The sequence below is a fragment of the Lates calcarifer genome, linkage group LG5, assembly GCF_001640805.2.
Source record: "Lates calcarifer isolate ASB-BC8 linkage group LG5, TLL_Latcal_v3, whole genome shotgun sequence".
Lineage (NCBI taxonomy): Eukaryota > Metazoa > Chordata > Actinopteri > Centropomidae > Lates > Lates calcarifer.
Genome location: NC_066837.1, coordinates 5,634,757 through 5,654,776, shown reverse-complemented (window position 1 = coordinate 5,654,776; position 20,020 = coordinate 5,634,757). Strand labels below are relative to the sequence as shown.

At 42.2% G+C, this 20,020-nt stretch overlaps 3 protein-coding genes across 3 annotated transcripts in view; 2 read left to right on the top strand and 1 right to left on the bottom strand.

The window, feature by feature from the left end:
• Positions 1–4,157, bottom strand: part of LOC108894761 (collagen alpha-1(XI) chain) — a 37,734-nt gene extending 33,577 nt beyond the window's left edge. Inside the window, exon 1 of the mRNA XM_018693365.2 lies at positions 4,052–4,157. The gene's annotated coding sequence lies outside the window, so the exon portion shown is untranslated. The remainder of the gene's footprint in view (positions 1–4,051) is intronic.
• LOC108894762 (retinol dehydrogenase 8-like) lies at positions 4,104–10,243 on the top strand. The gene is given in 7 exon segments (XM_018693366.2): positions 4,104–4,238; positions 7,759–7,920; positions 8,033–8,212; positions 8,440–8,533; positions 9,119–9,143; positions 9,145–9,303; positions 9,412–10,243. Coding segments are annotated over 7 exon segments (954 nt in total). The 5' UTR covers positions 4,104–4,132; the 3' UTR covers positions 9,640–10,243.
• Positions 10,244–11,565: 1,322 nt separating this feature from the next.
• palb2 (partner and localizer of BRCA2) lies at positions 11,566–19,923 on the top strand. Its single transcript, XM_051070260.1, is given in 17 exon segments — positions 11,566–11,661; positions 11,967–12,041; positions 12,519–12,578; positions 12,659–12,833; positions 13,002–14,026; positions 14,058–14,508; positions 14,968–15,524; positions 15,526–16,338; positions 16,340–16,441; positions 16,595–16,759; positions 17,118–17,200; positions 17,394–17,543; positions 17,627–17,702; positions 17,704–17,744; positions 18,556–18,643; positions 18,735–18,949; positions 19,036–19,923. Coding segments are annotated over 16 exon segments (4,308 nt in total). The 5' UTR covers positions 11,566–11,661; positions 11,967–11,981; the 3' UTR covers positions 19,283–19,923.
• Positions 19,924–20,020: the final 97 nt, after the last annotated feature.

The window sequence follows — 20,020 nt, the reverse complement described above, 5'->3', positions numbered from 1 at the left end:
GACATGACGTGATCTTCCTTTAGAAAGAGAGAAAATGAAAATTTAAACATCTACAGTTCCATGACAACTGGCAAACGCCATCTGCTGGGGAAGATCGTGTAATGTGACTGAAAGCTCAAGAAAAGCTACTAAATGGTCCTAGAGGTGAGACTGTTTTGTCAGCAGCTGTTTCAGAGGTCAATAATGAGGTATGGTGCTCAACAGTATGTGTGATATTACGTGAAAAAAAACACACACACAAAAAACAAACCTTGTTTTAAAAACTTCCTGAAAAAACAGAGTACACAAAGCCACAAGAAAATATTTAATATAAAAGAATAACCTGACTCATCTGATGTGTCTTGATGCTGAAGGCCCATCTGGTGCAAGCAGGTTTCAAACAGAGCAATACATCTGGCTCAGAGTATTTCATGAGCTAAATAAAGTTATTGACCCCACAATGACCTACTGTGAGACTGTTCATAGTTTTATCATTCTCTAAAATTAGACAAGAAGACATTACAGTCCTTTAAAACTTGCCTACTGAACTTCAATGATGCACACACACACTTATCTTGATAAACATCAGTGACACCAGGGTCTAAAAGCCCCAGAAGAGTAAAGTCTCCTCATATGGTTCCAGTGCAGCTTCAGGGGCTGCTGAATGTAACCCAGCGTCCTCAGTACAGTTCAGCACAGCTCACTTTGATTTGCTTCAGTCTGTTCCCCATTAAGCAGCTGTTAAATATCCTGTATGCTGCTGTATGAGAGCACAGACTGATGCAGCAGGTATGGCAGAACAAGTCTAGACATATAGGCCTATGCCTTTCCACTGTCGAGCAAATGTGCAGTGGGCTCAAGAAGCCCCAACCGAGGCAGTTTAGTTCAATAAGCTTTAGGCCTGCATGACCTGGCATGACAAAATCATCTGTCAAAATCGAGACCAAAGCCTATTTTTGTTAAGTGGAAAATGACTTGGAGACATTTTGTGGGGAAGAGAGAGGGGGGAGTCTTTAGGAATTGACCTGTGCCTGATAAATGAAGTTCTTATCAACAAATCTGAATCTGGGTAGATTTACAAATGCCCAACAGTGAGTGTGTAGGCTGGAGAGGATTAAAATGATAATAAGGCTGTTACGGATGACATTTAAACTTGGCTTTCGTCAGCTCATGAGGGCCTGGAGGGCAGGTGGTGACAAGAGATGTGATGCAGGTAGAGGAGAGGAGAAAGAGGGAGGAAGCAACTACTTAAACTTCAACTTTTCAACTTTTTACAGCGATTAAAACATAATTAGACCGTTGATTTTAGAGAGCCAATTATTTGCACAAAGATAAACAAATAAACAATTCTGGATATGTCAGCCTACCTGATCTTGAGGTGTGAAACACCGCGACAAGCAGCAACAGCAGCCATGTCTCGCGCACTCGGCTCCATCGATCCATCATGTGGCATTAGAAGCTATCGATGCGGCGGCCAGTAATTCCCTCCGGCTCTCCTCGGCGCTCCGCGGGACACCTGCAGTCAGAGGAACTTCACCTCTGCACGCGAGAACGTTAACAGTCTGGGAACCGTCTCGCGCCCGTGCGTCTTTAGGGCGCGCTCCACCAGCTGGCAATTAAGCGCGCGCATATGTTGATTTAATTGATGATAAGATGATCTTCAGCAGCCCGTGGACTCCTGTCTTTGCTGTTTTTCTTCTGAATGGACGGATGAAGAAGGAAGACCAGCGGAAAAAAAATCCCTTAATCTTGGATGGTCTTTCCTCCTTCACCCGCAGAGAACTTTCCTCACTTTCTCTCCCCTCCTCCCTCCCTGCCTCCCCTCTCCTCCTCCCCGGGGTGACCCCTCCCTCCGCGGAGACTCCCGAGGCTCGTGGGGCTGTGCAGAAACATAATTACTGCGCGTGTCATTATTAGCATCATTATTGTCTGAGTGATTTAAAGGACTATGTGGTGTCTCTGTCTGTCTCTACCTGGGCGCACGGGCACGTAATCGCACGCGCGCATGTACGCATTATACCGCTGTCACGCACATAAGCCCGTGCACATGTGCAGTAAGTTATAAACGTAAGTAATAATATAAACCTGCTGGGAACGTTTCTCTCTATAGGAACTAATACAAAACATCCAGTATGAACAATGAACGCTTGTGCCACTTTTCATTTACTGCGCTCTCTCTCACACACGCACACTCACACGGTCTCAAACACACACACACACACACACACAAACACAAACACACACACGCTCAAAGCATGCTAGGACAGGACAACGGTGCTGCCCAACTAATAAAAATATGCTGCTGCAGATTCCAAATTCCAGTGCCTGTCTGTCTTTGCCCACCCCACAGTCTCTTCAAACACACACCATATTCTTCCTATAGGCACAATAAAAAACCAAAATGTACTCCCACTCTTCTATTTCAAGGCTTTATCATTCTACATTTCTAGCGTGGAAAAGTCCAAAGAAGCCAGCAGCTCACTGGGAGGTATCAGAAACTTTTTTTTAGGGAGTTTTTAGGTGAAGTTTATGACTGGAAAAGGCTGAGAGAATCTGAGCTCAGTACATGCACACACATGTATACATGCACATGAATACCATATATAAGCCTCGGGTCTCCTCTGTCCTGCTTCAGCTTCCATTTACATCAGTCTGTATTGTTTAAGATGACATTTAGATCATTTGAAGGCTAAAATATGATCCAGACTTAAAAGGATAGTATGAGCAGGTGACTCAGGAACTAATACGGTGAAAATGTAAAATATAATCATATCAAAATATATTTATATAGTGCCGTAGCATTTTCTATACATTAAAATGCAACAAAATGTACTTGTTAATGATGCACAATAGAGCAAATTAGGCTCTGATGAAATCTGTTTTTGATCTAAAGAGATTCTAGAAAATAGATTTAAGACAATTATCAATGAATGTCTGAAATGAGCACATGAAAACTGAAGGTAAAACAACATATACCAAATAGTGATATAAAAACAGTTTTTTGTATCGTGCTGATTCCTGACAAACTATGAAATGTGCACATTAAAGAAAGGGCTATATTAAAGGTGAATGTTTTAAGCACACCACACAATGTTGTTTCATGTAAAGAATTAGGAGGGAATAACTGTTCTTGGTGCAATTTGGTACCATCTTACTGCAGCATTTTATTTAAAAAAATGGCCTGTACTGTCTTTATGTGAAGGTGAGAGCAAACTGTGTTTTTGTGAAAATACTAGAGAGAAACAGTGTTACATTTGGAAACATTTTCATATTCTTCAGGTGGTAAAATACAGATTATATGTTTTGAGATAAATGTAAATATAGTGTGCAATAATTATTGACGCTTATATCTTGGCAACAGTAATAACAGAAGTAAATTGCATCCAGGCACACACGCCTACTGACTTTTCCTTTTTTTTTCTAAGAACAAGAAGAAAATAGATTCCATGCATATTTCCAATGGCCCTTCCTCCAGGTTCAAGTAGGCTGTCTTAAACCTATGACTGGCAGCTAAACAGTACTCTTACTTTCAAGTGTGTGTTTGTGTTTATTGCTGTGCATGTAGCGTTTGTTTCATCTATTCTACTAATCATAATAACTTAATAATAATAACTGACTCTCACTTTGACTTAAAGAAAGTATCAAGTATCATCATGTTATTTAGTTTTTTTTTTTTTGGGCTTGGAATAACACGGGAAGCAAACCCATTCATAGTCACAGTGGACTGCTTTAAAAAAATAATCATATTGACCACTGGGCGGCGCCAGACCTCTTTGCAGGGGCGCACACAGGCTGACCCTTTCTTATCTATGTGGAACTTCAAATATCTTCTTATTCATTTGTTCTTTACGGCTTCAAGTTCACTGTCAGTCAGAGGACAGACATTAATCACAGTCAGATGGTTTACTAAAACTTAAAGTTATGACTGATGGATATTTTTCGGTTAGGGAAGTTGTAAATGACCACAGGACCGAACCCGTCGACCTGTTAGATAATCTCATCTGCGCTGTGGCTGTGCGCCCTGTCCATGTGACTCCCTCTGTCTCTCTTATCCTCTTACAGTGGCTCTCACCTCAGATCACCACTCATCCCGCAGAGCTGCTCGTCGCTTCGTATTTCAGTTTGGCCAACAGAGCTGAGAGGCAGCGGAGCCATGGTGAGTCCCGGACAGAAAGTGGTGCTGATCACCGGCTGCTCCTCCGGGATCGGCCTGAGGATGGCCGTGATGCTGGCGAAGGATGAACAGAAGCGTTATCACGGTAGGTGCACTCACTCTCTCTCTCTCTCTCTCTCACTCTGTGTGTGTGTGTGTGTGCAGCTTCTTCTACTAACAACTTTACTTGCAGGGATTTTCATATAATTTAACTCTTAGTAAACACAGCCTATTTATATCTTTATTCTTTACACATGAGATGCTTACATCAACACTGGAGAGCAGCTGACATAAGAGTATTGCATAATCCACATGATTATGTACATTAAAGCCACTGTTTCCATCAGTTGTTGACTAAAATTACAGTAGTTTCCATGTTTAAAATATGAACCACCAGAGGAATACGTCTAGATTATTATCAATCACACAACTGTCAGATCCCTGAAAATGAACCGGAATAAAGTGAATAATGGAGCAAATTCAAGGTTTCCACTGGAAACTTGAAGATGAAGCTCCATACACAACATCCTGTCTCCAGAGGGAGGTCAGAGGTCACTGTTAACCTTTTAAGGACTCTTAAGAAGGGTCTAGGTGCAAAAAAAAAAAAAAAAAAAAGATATAGGGATCTCAAAGAAAAGGCCACATTATCTGTCAAATATAGGCTACCAAGAGGCTTTGCATCATGATAGATGCTGAGACTTCAACATCACCAAGCCATTTTCATAGGAAAGGGTTACATCCCAAAATGCATCATAATTTAGAAAAGTTTATTGTTTAATATCAAGAAATGTTTAGATTGTAACTGCTGCATCACTTCTCTCAGCCATTAAATGAGACTGGGAGAATGTGGGTTTTTCTAGTTTAGGAGAATTTGCCTAGACGCTCATACTACTGCAGTCAATTAATCGGATTGTGTTACTTGCACAAAAATACCTAAAGTCTTGAAAACAGATCTCCAGTACCAGACACTTTATGAACAACATGTGCCTGGAAGGCAGGAAGCACTTTATACCAGTGACAAATATAACTAATATTTAAAAACAGTTTGCCAAGTTTTACCAGAGAAATTAAGTCAGTGCAGCATCAGACAATGACTAATCCAAAATGAGACTGTTTGTACTCCTCCAAAGACTTCCTCCCTTTAACATAAAAACCATTTTACATAAGTAGTATTACTTCCAGCAAAACAAAATTTATGTGTTTCATAATTCCCAACATGAAGCAAATAATCAAACCTCTCAAGTGAATATGGGATAACTTACTGAGATCGTTTTATTTGACCTCCTTTCACATTCTCTTTCCAGCTGCTGACTCACTTGTACACTTAACCACGTCACAGCTAACCATTAAGCAAAACATCCTACTGTTTTGGGAATTTGAATGTCTGTCTTCTACTGTTCTCTGTATTCATTTGTTTTCATTGTGTATTAAAAGTGTATTAGTCAGTCATTATTAAGTAAAGCAAGTTTCACTTTCATGCCATTTGCAAACATATGGGAATGGCCTCCTCTATCGGTCAGAAAAACACATAAATAACTCTATGACATGTCTTTTTAAAATGGTAAAAAAAAAGGAGCTAAAACCTATCGAAAACACAGCTGAAGGATCCCTCGGTGGAGGACATGTCAGTTATGCTCAAAATACTCTTGTGTTTTGGTATCACTTAGCAGCTGAACTTAACTTTTCTAGCTTGAGGAAAACCTCACCATACCTCTTTACACAGTTATGTCTCTGATCCCAACTTAATCTTAAGTCGCTCTTAAGACACCAGACAATAGTTAAAGCCAGGGCGCAGCCTTGGTTAGGCTTATTATGGCCTGGCTGGTATAGAGCTCCACTGAGGATGACAGGCTGGTGAGGGTTATTCCTGGAGCAGGCAGGCAAGACGTTAATGCTGATATGTAAACTGGTTTCTGTAACAGACTGTTTGGTACTATGTTAAGCCTACTTAAGGTTATTTTCTACTAGAAGGACTATCTTTAGCACTAACTTCACTACCTTTACAACTGTCGTGTTCTTTCAGCTATTTTCTCTTACAGTGCATTCAGGAAAAACAGCCCATGGTTTGAGACAGGAAAGGGATGTACGTGAACATAGTTCTCTTGGAGTGTCCGTGTACTTCACCCTGTTTTCACCTACCATTCTTTGCCTTGTTGACAATATTTTAGTTGCACATCCCTCCAAGTCATCCATGACCTTTACTCCGTTCTTTCCATTCATTCCTGTGACAAGAACTGAACACAAAGACAGGATCACTCATGACGGAAAATAACACCTAAAAACTGTATAAACATGCATGTGTGCACACAGACAGAACACGTACTGATGCTGGATTTTTTAACTCCTGGGAGTTGACTTAACATAACAGTGTTTGTGTGCAAGGCATGTGTATCTTGTGTGAGCCTCCAGTGCAGTCTGAGCCAGTGAACTAAGTTTGACACTGCAGATATTGTCTTTTTGTAACCTCATTTACCTGGGCAGGATGCCTAATCACATGCCTATTTACAGCAGCAGCCTGAAGGCGTAGTGCTGGAGCTGCACATAGAGAGGGAGTGTTACATCCATTCACAAACTCACACTTGGAAACTACCCATGGAAACAGAGGGAGCAATTATACAGACAACTATTGGCAAACAGCACTGATGAGAACAGTGACGCCTGCACTCAGGACAAAACGGCTTGAAGAAAGTCTGATTGGGATTGAAACATCTGAACATTTGCAGTTTCTCTCACAGCAGAAAAAACAGCAGTTTGTGACTGTGTGTCTTTTATCTCAACAGTTTCTATTACCCTTCATATTTAATTGTGATCATACAAATTTAATTTAAACAAGATTCCACAGCCATTCCAGCAGTGCTATGAGGCTGTGAGCTTAATGTTAACATCAACATGCTAACACGCTCAGTGACAATGCTGATATTTAGCATAAATAATATTTACCATTGTCACTATCTTACAGCTGAGGCTGATGTGAATGTCTGATAATAAAGTCAATGAAAAGGCAGATAGCATCAAAGTGATTCATCCCAAGGGCAACGATGACTGTCTGTACTAGATTCAACAGCAATCCATCAATAACTGTTGAAATATTTTACTCAAAACCACAATGTAAACATCATGTGGTGATAAAAGAAAAGTCATTAGAATCCATTGCCTGAGCATCGTGAACATCTGTACAAAATTTGATGGAAATCCATGTGTTGAGATATTTCAGTCTGGACCAAAGTGGTGGACTGACCCAAAATGAAAAAGACAGAAAACCTGATTCTACAGAAACATGTTAAACAACTGTTTAAACTAAATGGTCATCCATCTACTAAAGCTCTGGATAGTAAAATATGAACAGCTTTTCAGAAAGAGTGAGAACATGAGACAAAATTCTGAGTGGAGTTACAGTGTTAGTGGAAAAGTCTGTGGGGCTTTGGCTTCCTATAAAGCTTTATCTAACTCCATGTACATGGCTGCTTAGTATCATTTTTTTCCCCATTTGTCTGTCAGCTCACATCAGCACAGATAGATAGATGTTGACAATAATCAGAAGTCTGGACAACATAATACATAAATATTATATGATTTTTCTCAAACTCTTCACTTATTTGATTTATTTTCCTTTTGTCCTCCAACAGTCATAGCCACAATGCGTGATCTGAAACGTAAAGACAAGCTGGTAGAAGCTGCCGGGGACGCGTATGGGAAAACTCTTTCTCTGGCTGTGCTTGACGTCTGCAGCGACGAGTCAGTCAAACAGTGTATTAATGGCATCAAAGATCGTCATGTGGATGTCCTTAGTAAGTAAACTGAATACATTCTCAACAAGCTGTAGCTTGGATTGTTACAATGACTAAAACTGATACTGATTACAGTCTGTCATCTTTGTTTCCTTCCTCCTCTCTTACCCAGTCAATAACGCAGGTATCGGCCTGGTGGGTCCTGTGGAGAGCATCCCCATTGAGGAGATGAAGAAAGTGTTTGAGACCAATGTCTTTGGTGTGATCCGCATGATAAAGGAGGTGATGCCTGACATGAAGAAAAGACGAGGAGGACACATCATCGTAGTTAGCAGCGTGATGGGCCTGCAAGGTGAACAGAGGCGAGAGGTGTGACGGGATGAGTGAAGGGAGAGGAGGTGGGGTGGGGCGTTAAATGGTACGGGGACAAATAACAGGTTTGTCTGCTTCAGCTTGATGGGTGGATGATGGACAGATGGAGGAGTGGGTGGAGGGGAAGAAAGACTAATGGAGTACTACTACACGTCTTCATTCATGTTGTCTGGCTGTAGAATCCAAACATGTATTTTGTCTCTGCAGGTGTGGTGTTTAATGACGTGTATGCAGCCTCCAAGTTCGCCATGGAGGGCTTCTGTGAGAGTTTGGCCGTGCAACTCCTGAAGTTTAACGTCACGTGAGTGTCACTGAAGCTATTTTCATCATTGTCAACAAGGCAGTAACATTACAAAAAGATAACCTGACAGCCTTAAGGTATTATCTCTTTTCCTTTCATAAAGGATGGTCCAGTGTAACCTATGCTTAAGAAAGGAGAATTGAAGCACTTAGTTTACTAACTTTAGTTGGGTATTTGATCTTAAAACAAAGCACTGGACAAATTTTGACTTAGTGACAGTCACTCTGTGGTCATTGGTAGCTCTGCTCTAGCTGTAACCCACAAAATGTTTTGCATTTTTATTTGTTATATCATTTAAAAGTGGTAAAATGTTACCACTGACTCTTTTAGCCTGCATGAATTCTTTGATGGTTTGCCCACATCAAGTGAAAACGAAATGGCAATTAGTCTCATTCTGACCAAAGTTAACACTGTTCTGCCAGCGTGACACTAGCACTATGCAGAATTTTCACAGACCGCTGTTAATGGTTTAATGAATTATTTAAAGTGTTGCTGGTTTCAGTGCTGGTGTCACCCGTGTGCCCATAGAACTCTTCCTCCATCCAACCATGCTCTGTTGTTGAGCTCCAGTGTCTCTTTCCTCAGACTGTCGATGATTGAGCCGGGTCCAGGTGCACACAGAGTTTGAAGTAAAGATGATTCAAGAGGTGAAACAGAGAGACTGTCCTGGAGCTGATGCAGACACAGTACATTACTTCAAGAATGTCTACCTCCCTTCCTCTGTTGACATCTTTGAGGTGATGGGACAAACACCAGATGACATCGCCAAAGTAAGTTTTCAAGCAGCCTATGACTCAGCCTCACTGTGCCTTATCTGTTTGTCTGCACAGGTGATTAATCCTCTAAGTCTTTTCTGCCCATCTTCCCTCTATCTGCAGTGCACCAAGAAAGTGATTGAAGCGAGCAGCCCGCGTTTCCGTAATATGACCAACCCTTTGTACACGCCCATCGTAGCACTGAAATACGCTGATGAAACCGGAGGCCTGTCTGTCCATGCCTTCTACCACATGCTCTTCAACCTGGGCCCTCTCATGCACGTCAGCATGACGGCCATGAAGTACCTCACCTGTGGATGTCTGAGGAGCAGAACCGTTTCACCAAACTAGAAACTGCGAATAATATAAACACAGTTTGTAGACCAGAATAAAGACCACACACTACCTTGGCTTACGATGTCAGGGGATCACAAAAACATATAATACTAACACACAATACCTGCCGTAGGTCATGTAGCAAAAGTCACTTGGTCACAATTAAAGAAAAAAGTCATTAAATAATCCATTCAACAGTTTCAAATTGTTCTTTTTTGACCTGCCATATTTCCTGCTGATGCAGTCTGTATTGTAATGAACAGTCTTCTCTTGAATTCTTATTTCTGTATAAAACCGTAGCTTATGAATTTATAGATACCACACATGTGAAGTCGTAATACTAGAACACTTTTGAAATTTATTCTAGCCCACCCACAGTGCCAAATAAGTACAGTTTGCACTTATGAGACAACATACTGTAACTTGATTTCATTATTTTGTCCAAGTCAGTTTCAGATAATTTGACATTTCACTGTTTAAACTCTATTGGTTCAGAGAGACAGGTCTACATCTTGTTTAGTTTGTAGCATATGAATTTGCATTGATTTACATATTCTTCAAATGCTGTCAATGTATTGGCACAACTATTTTGGCATTAAAAATTGTCATTTATACCTTCTATGACTTGTGTTCTGATGGTTTTCAGCAGATGTGTTTGCTTACACATTACTCATGATTATGATAATAGTAATTTTTCTTTTTGTAGAAAAGTCTTTTACTTGACAGTGTCTCTTTATAGCAATAAACTGCCTAATTGGAAATAGCCACTCTATATCATTTTGACATCTTATCAAATGAAGAAACATAAGCATGTACATGAAATAAAGCTATTTTGAGCTATTTTGTAATCTTTGCCTGAAAGGTGTTGTTCGAGAAATTCTCTCCACTAGTGTCCCAGTTTTAATCTTGATTTGTAGACAGCAAAACAAAGCACATTTTGATTATTTTGTGTGAGCCATGCATACAGATTGCAAGGAGAAGTCAATACACTCACCGAGCACATCCTAATGGTGTTCTGTTGGATCCAGATGTGGCGGCTGAGGAGGCCATTGTAGTGTGCCCACTGCAGCCTCAGATTTCTGTTCTTGGCTGACAGGAGGGGAATCTGATGTGGTCTTCTGCTGTTGTAGCTCACATGTTGTGCATTTTGAGATGCCTCTCTGCTCACCACAGTTGTAAAGAGTGGTTATCTGAGTCTGACCATTCTTCTCTGACCTGAGACCAGGAGATCAGCAGTTTCAGAAAAACTCAAACCAGCCCATTCAGCCAGCCAGCACCAACAGTCACATTTTTTTCCACCCTCATGTTTGATGTGAACATTAACTGAAGCTCCTGACCTGCATCCGCATGATCTTATACATTTCACTGCTGCTACGCGGCTGGCTGATTTGTGTACAGGTGTTCCTAATAAAGTGCTCTGTGAGAGTGCACTGTCCATTAGTTGTTAAAATGATTGATTATAGCAACACTTGAGTTCAGTCCCTAAAAGAAGCAGACAGCATAAATGAAAGTATCAAAACAAGATTTCCAGATAGTTAGAGTACTGCACCTTATACTTATTGACTATATTTATGCAACCTGGACGGAGGCCATGGGTGCCTTAATGTGATACTTGTGATACCATGTAGTATGGTCGGTATTAAAGTGATACTGCAGACGTTAGTCAGTTAAAAAATATTAAGCTAACGTTAGCTTGTTTGGGTCTGAATTAATGTGACACGTTTAACGATTAATATCAGCTTTAAAACAATAAAATAGTCCAATATCACACATTATAAATGGCAATTTCAACAATTTCCGCATTTTAAAACCAATAAAAATCCTAAAGTAATATAAGAGTTTTAAGATTTCGTAGCCTGAGTACGAAACTAATCTTTGAGGTGTTTCATTAATTTACCTCCTCCCAGACGCCGATCGAGTTCTCGGAGCTCTACTGCTCAGGTCTGCTTTAGGAGTCGCGGGAAATTAGAACTAAATCGATAACCGTCTGATCGATCATCAAAATAAACTTTCCATGGGCAAACCAGCCGAGTTGATGTAAGTCTGCATTTAACATTAACGTTAACTGCGTTATTATCATTGTCATCAAACTATTTGTGTGAAGACGACCGTAACTTTTGCTGTTTATCCTTAACGTTAACGTATCACTCGGTTACTATTTTTAGCTAATCTTAACGTTACTGTAGAACTGTACCGATTGTCCCCTGGTTTAAGTAAACTAGCCTATTTTAAACAAATGCGCCATACATTAAAAGTAAGATTAATAATTATGATTAAATATACCTTAACTAATGCCAATGTATCCCTGCTATTGCTACATATAACTTTTGTTCGTGTGTCAGGGTTCAGTGAGCAGGATGGAGAGCAATGTGGAGGAGCAGCTGAGGACAACACTGCACTATGATGATAAGGAGAAGGTAATGTACACTCAGTGGTGGAAGAAGTACTCACATCTTTTACTTAAATAAAAGTATCATTACCGCCATCAACATGTAAAAGTAGGTAAAGTAGTAAAAGTGTGCTCATTTTAATGTTGTAGCTGGTAAAGGTGGAGATCATTTTAATGACCTCATGTACTGCTGAGTAGTGTATACATTTCTCTCTTTGGATCATTTAATCTTTATCTATGATAATACATCATTATTTTTCTGTGGGTTATATTTCATATTATTAATCTCCAAAATATCTAAAGTTATCAAACAAATGCAGTGGAGTAGAATGTACAAAATTATATATTCAAGTAAAGTACCAGTGCCCTCAAAAAGAACAGAACTAAAGTAATTGTACCTAGTTTCTTTCCATCGCTGTTACATTTGCCTACACACTGTAGCCGCATGAAGTGTTACATTGAATCAGGCCCTCTCTTCTGACATATTTGCGTTTTCCCCTCTCAGCTTCGTAGGAAGTTGGCACTTTTACAAAGGGAATATCTCAGAACAGCCCAGAGACTCCAGGTAAGACACACTTTCACTCTACATTTAAAAGTCAAATGTAGAAAATCTCTGTCTCATACACAATGTTGACCGGTTCACAGCGTGCTGAGCGTTTGGACGCAGTGCGTAGACATGTGAGGAGCATGATCACACAGCAGAACCAGCAGGACCAGAGAGACCCAGAGGTGACATCTAACGCATGTCTCGACCCATCGTCACAGAACACTGCCAGTGAAACGGCCCAAGGTGTACCTCAATGCCAAGGACACACAGAAGGTGAGTCTATCCCAATTAGCTGCGAAGTACAGGTAGTAAAATCTCTTCCACAGTATGTAACTGCGCTGGTAGATAGGCGTGTATGCTGAAAATATGTTACAAGAAATAGGGTTTTGCTAAAGTGTAGGTGTAAATACATGCATGTAATAAATTCTTATGTTTTACCAGGTCTGGTAGTTTCTGATCACTTTAGGAGGAGCCAGGTGATCAGGTTCTTGCTCCCCTCTGATGCTGCTTGCCCACAAACCCCAGATTCCAGCCATGACACAGCTAGAGGTCACAGACCCAGCTCTGCCCTGCGCCTCAGGTCTCGGCGCAGCCGCCTCCGCTGGGAAAGGAGGAGTGCAGAGGCTGGCAGGATTACAGACAACAGTGAGGAAGGACAGGAGGAGAGTGAAAGCATGGATGGTGCTAGAACAGAAGGAGAGGAAGAGAAAATCAAGTCTGAGGGAACAGAGGTTGTGAATGAAAGTGAAGAGCTGTTTTCTACTTCAGAATCTGAGTCTCCCTCTCTGCTGCTTACACACTGGAACACTAATATGCACACTGAAACAGCAGATATGGAGGGAAAGGAGATGCAAGGATGTCCAGAACAAAGGGAAAAAGAGAGTGAGATGAGAGCTGAGGGGAAAAAAGAATCAGAGTTGACATCAGTGCTGCTCAAATGTTGTAATTCTGCTATACACTCTGAAGAAAAGGGACAAGACTGCACACAGAATGAAAGAAAAAAGGCGATGGAAGGAGGAGACAATGGTGAAAATAGTGGAGGACAGAGAGAAGTAAAGCTTTGTGAGGACAACAGTAATAAGGACATGGAACAAAATCCAGCAGAGAAAATAGAAAATGAAAAAAGGCATGAAAATACCATGGAAATCAAAGAAGAAAAGAATGGGAATGAAGGGGATGGAAAGACCGTGGGTCTCCTGGACTCCTGTACCCTTGTGGAGGGACTACTTTTCCCAGCGGAGTACTACGTCCGCACCACAAGGCGTATGACATTTTCACAGAGTCAGCCTGACATGCAGGCCATCATACTCTCTCAGCTGAGCGTGGGACGAAACCGCAGGAACCGGGGCCGTGGCAGAGGATTGAACAGGCACACATACACCAGTGAATATTCAGAACAACACACTCAAACAGATCTCTCCTCTCTGAAACCTGCCATCTGTAGATCCTCAGAAAGCATCACATATGCAGACTGTTGATCCATCCACTGAGCTTATTGGTAACAGTCAGAGCTCTGGTGAGATTTCAGATAAAAACTCTGCTAGTCAGACCAATATGGACACTTTTTCATCCCCTGCTGTCGGCACTACTCGTCCAGGGAGAGGAAGGAGGAGAAAAAGAGGCAGGGGCAGAGGAAGATCTCAGACCCCACGATCCTCTCAAAGTCGAACGGTCTTTGACCAAACCTCAGATGATCCCCAGCCCACCAGCACCCCAGTCTCTTCCTCCCCATCTCTCCCATGGAACCTTTGCAGGCTAAAGCCTTGTCTCACTCCTGGGGAGTCTGTTCCTGTGCCAGATGACCCCCAGCTTGTGTCCACCCCGAGCACAGCTACCCAGCCTTCCTCTGAGACTCAGTGCAGCCCTGCCTCTGGACATCTGGAGAAGGTGTATCCCATCTTTCTGAAGAGCAGCGGCAGGACAAACACTTCCACACAGATGAGCACAGGTAAGTCTTGTATTGTGATTCTGTATATGTGTGTGTCAGTGTTAAAGACAAAGAATTAAAAGAAGGCTTGCAGGTTTGTCTTGCTAATATTAATTTACAGCAATCCCAGTTTTTGGATACAGTGATCTGTTATTCTATTCAGTTCATTAAAGGCTGGTGTTACCAACAACTCCACGGTTTATTCTAATTTATCTTCTACCAAGCACTGTCTGTTGGTCTACAGCATAAAACATGAATAAAAGCATAATATAAGGATTGTAGCACAGACAATACTGGATAAATTAATTATAGGTTTTATTTCCATGACGGGAATAGCTGACAAGAGTTAAAAGAAAATCAGACCTCGTCCTTTAAGTTGGATCACCCCTGATTTAAGTCGTACATACAGTAAGGAGACTGTAAAGTACTTTACCTGTGTGCATCATGTCACATCTTTTTATCACATCATGTGTCCTACAGGTACATCGAGCTGGAAATCTCTCCTGTTGCCTTCCTCTCCACCATCCCAAACTTCTCTCCTTCCCCTCCCATCTCCGTCCCCCGGCTCCCTGATCAACAACCTGATGAATTTTGACATCCACCAAGATTTTCATCTCCCTGATGACCAGTTTGCCTCCCTGAAGCTACACAAGCTTCGCCAAGTCGCTGTGGAATCAGGAGTTGAACGTTTCACTTCCCCCTCTTATAATACTCGTAGTAGCAATCGCCGCTCTCACCCTCGCTCCAGCACCAGCGACCCAGTGATGCCGCTTCCTCTCCCACTCAGCCTCACACCCACGATTGCTAATTCACAGCAACCAAGAGCAGAAAAACAGGCTGCTACACAGTCTGTAGACAGCCAAAACTCGCTGATAGACCACAAGTTTGCAAGCCAGTCCTTAGCTGAGGAGCCATCCAATGGTGATATTACAGAAACCCCTGGAGAGCAGCAGACTGAAAACCTCCATGCAAAGACTCACACCACCTCAACAAAATCTGTGTCAGTGGTTCACAAGTGTGCTGTTGACTGTGTAGATCAAGCCTAAAGAGCAAGATAATGTGACTTTAAATACTCATAGCCAGAGAAGTGTCTCTATAGACCACCATGTCAAACCTCAGCCTTTGTTAGAGAGACCTGAAGGCAAAGTGAATGATTATGTGCAGTCAAAAGAACTTAAAATAAAACAGCCTGCATCAGAAAAACAAGCAGACTGTGCTGGTGTAGTCCAACCTTTAGAAGATCAGATGTCTACAAATCACCAAACAGAGGATACAGCTGTCATCAGGACTCTTTCCTTTGATTGCCCCCAACAGGAAACACCTGAGAAGCCTTTTAACAGCTGCACTGCTGCACAGACAGGAGAGTCTCCTGTGAAGCATCTTAATGTGAAATCTCCAGCTAAAGATTCAAAGGAGTCCTCTGAACCCACAACACATCCTCTCAGAGAGAGATTAGTGGAAAATAACAATCAGGACAAGTGTTCACCGCGTCATAGCGTCCACTCTCAGCTCCTGTTGAGTCCTCTGGCCTCAGCACCCTGCCCCTTTATAACCCTGCCCTCCTCTGCTGTCCTCTCTACCCCCACTCTGCCCTCCCTAGGACTCACCCCTCACCCTGTTACCGCCAGCCTCCCCCTGACCCCCTCTCCCTCTGCCCCAGCCCTCTCCCTGCCTCCTCCTCCCAGCCCATCAACCCAGGCCCTCTCTCCTCCGGCTCTCTCTCCCTGTCCCTCCATCACCTCCCTCCCTCCGAGCCAGCCTCCAGTCTCCCCCTCCAGTCAGAACCAGGCTTCATCTGAACCATCAGATACAGGTGCTCAGTGTCACAGGGTTGAACCGCCTACCTGTCCTGACTGCCTCCAGCATCCAGTCGCAGGGCACAGGTGGGCAGGTTGGCTCGAGAACAGAGGAAACCGCAGAGCAACGTGTGATAACATGCACTCACACATTGGAGGTAGAAACCTTTAATTGTCTTACAACCACGAATTAATGCTTGGTTTCAGTGAGCAATTAATTCTCGAGGAAATGTGTGTGTAGTGTATCCTTAGCTCCTAGAACTTTTTCTGAGTTTAGTATTGTGTGTGTGTGTGTGTGTGTGTGTGTTCAGGCCCCAGCAGGAGGCTGTCTGGTGGATGCATGCTGTCTGTCTGGACCCTCAGGCAGTTTGTGTGTAGCAGCAGCAGGAAAATGGGCAGTGTGTCTGTGGAGTCAGACTTCAGCATCTGATTGGAGCCTAACACACACCTGGACTTTCAATCGATGTGAGTGTTTTGTGTGTGTCTTAAATGTACCTTATGTAGCTCATGCACAAGGTCGTCTATGCTTGTAAGGAAGCACAAGGTAGGTGTTACACAGAGTTCTGCCAATGGTCTCATGCTGTTCCACTGATCATCAGTTGGTGGCAGTAATGTGCTAAGAAATATAGCAAAGCACCAATGAAAGCTGTGAAGAAAAAAGCTAGAAAATGATCATGAATGTAAACAATGTAAGTGACAAAATCTTCCAAAATATGTTTCAGAAGAGGTTTTGTTAGGAACATACACACAGTGTTTTTGGTGAGAAACAGTGAATGGAAACATAACTTTTATGAATGTTTTGTTGATATGATTTGTTTTTGTGTTTGTTTACAGCCAGTGATAAATGTATTCCCTGTCCCTGATGCTGCTGGGCTGATGTTTGTGACCCTGGGTCAGCTTGAAATCAGAGAAGTGAGGTAAATACAACAGGGACAATCAGACTCATAGACATATACTTTAACGTTCAGGATTAATTGTCTGCACAGGAATAAAGCCTAAGGATATTTTTCAATGGATATGGGATTAATTGTGTCTGGGAAAGCCAGCTGTTGTAGTCTGCAGAGCCATCAATGCTTCAGAAAAGACACTTAACTGTGTCCATGTGCACAGGATGCTGTCGTGCTCCAGCCTTACACAAGTGCTGCTGTGCGAGGGGGTCGTCCAGGCTGTTGTAGGTGTGTCCAAGTCCAGAGTGGTTACCTCCTCGCACTCAGCAACAGGCTCCACCCTGCAGGTGTTTGACATGTCAGACAACAGCAGGTAATACAGAGTTGTTGTATTTATTCTCTCTCAGTTATTTTCCCATCTCAGAGTTATCTCAGTGTCTGATTTCTCTCTCTCAGCACGCCAAGCTCTCAGCCTCTTGCATCTGCTGGTGTTTGTGTCGGGGCCCTCGCTCCAGTGGATGGATTGCCTGATGGCTCTGATTGGCACAGATGAGGGTGGACGTGTCTTAGTCTGGTAAGAAAGACTGGGATCATTCCAACTCATCACTGTGCTGATGGTGTCCTCACAGCAAAAGATCCTTGGTTCAAATGTTGATCCTGCACCAGCTCTATTTGAGTTTTCCTCTGGTTGCTCTACTTTTCTTCATATGCAGCATCTACATATTCACATAATTGTTGGACTGACATAGATTTATTATTTATTGATTTATTTATTCCAATGGAGAGTTTATGTCATCAACAGAGTTATGCCTCCTTGTGGCCATTGGACTGACATATAAACAGAGGACAAATATCTTCTTAGTATTTTTGCTTTTCTTGGAAAGTTTAGAGTGAAGATACAAGCAGGAAAAGTGGGGAGGAATGGAGAGGAATAGAACATGCAACTAAAGTATCCTGGCTGTTATCAAACTGGAGAGTTAAAGGACATGCATCTGAAATCACAAGGCCATCGGGACACAAGCCAGAAAGAAGCTCTTAATTTGGATAAAGAAATAAAAACTCACAGTGAAAAGAACTGACAGTGTGTGGTGGTTATAGTCCCATAAATTATAACAATCTATGATCAGTCTAGCCTCACACAGTGCTGTGGAATTTGATCTGTTTAGCCCTAGCACTCTATGGTTCCTCTTTGAAAGTAATAACATGTGGTTTCAGTAATTTTAAGCCTTTGAATAGACAGTTTGATTTTTATTGGAATTGGAACTGGCAAAACTAAATGGAATGCGGTCATTTTTAATGTTATCAATTAAACGTGTGTGAAAAAGGTCTTTAATATCCATGTGCTGCTGTTTAGTTAAATTTCTTTTCTTGTTTGTTTGTTATAGGAATTTGAAGACAGGACAGCTGCTGCGTAGAATCATCCTGGGAGAAGGTTTATCACACACGGCCTGTCTCAGAGGATACTCCTACTGCGTAAGTCTGTTTGCTTTGCCACTGTAGCTGTCTCACTCCTCAGACTGTCTTACTCTGGTGGGTTTTTCTGTCTGTGTATGTTTGTGCACAGGGAGTGTTATTTGTCCTGCTGCAGCATCAGCTGCTCAGCTCCCTGGAGGAAGAAGAAAAGGAAGCCACAGCAAAAGATGAAATGTTTTCAGAGGAGGAGAAGGAAGAAGAGAAGAGGAAGAAGACCGCCCTGTTCTCCTTGGTCGCCATTAACCCTCTGAGTAGTAAATCTGTCCTAGCTACTCGACTGTATCCGCCCAAAGCCTGGTCTGGCAGGTGAGATGAGGACTGATGGAAGAACAAGGTGTGTTTCCGTACCTTCATGTACCTAACACTCTCGTCTGCCTCTGTGTGTTCTGCAGACTGTGTGAAGCCGACGTCAACAGCTCCAGCGTGGTCGGTCTGAGTCAGAGCGGCTGTGTGTGTGTGTGGGAGCTGGGGCGTCCGGGAGCCTCGAGGATGGTGTGGGCTCCTGAGAGCGAAGGCTGGCAGCTGGCTCGCTGGGGGGGTCGAGACACACTGGTGACCAGCCATCTCAACGGAGATGTTACCTTACACTGCTACAGCACGAGTCTGACCTCGCTCTGCCATGAAAGCACAAACTCTTAGATCATTTTTTATCAAACATAAAGGTTTTTCTGTCACTGTGTGAATGTTTACATGAAGATTTTAACACGGCTTCAGTGTAGAAACACCTTCAAATTTTAACATTTGTTCATTCACATGATCCTGAATGCATCGCTGACGTTCTGTCTTCCCTTACAGACATTTCAGTTTGATGAAATTCAACTTAAAGTTACAGGATTCTCTCTAGGCCACAGTTCTGCTAAAATATGGAGAGTATTATACTGCACCGATATTCAGTGGCCTGCTGGTAAAGCTTTATTTAGAAACTCTATCCTAGAAAGACTGAACTGTTAAAGGTGGAGTGCTGCTAAAATATGCTTGTATCCCTCCAGCCTTTGGATATATTGTTTTTAGAATACCAGTACCACACACTGGATACATCTTAACTGAACCATCAAGTAGACATTGTGCGACAGTGTCTACTTGCTGGTGAGTTTTCACTTTTTAGATCACTGTAACCCCAGCCTGAAAATCAACTTTGTGTTTTATTACCGTTGCTGTTCTGACTGTTCCTTGCTTACTTGAACACATGTTGTTATGTTTGTTATATTTAAAGAAAAAAAAGTGCCAAAGTTTTTTATAAGAATAAGAGATTCATTAAACTTACACTGTTTTAGATGGCTGATGGTTTGAAAGTGCTTTTTCTTATTTGTCAAGAGCATAAACATCCCTTGTAAACATGCTCATGCAGGCTTCCAGTACTGGATTATCTCCCACTCA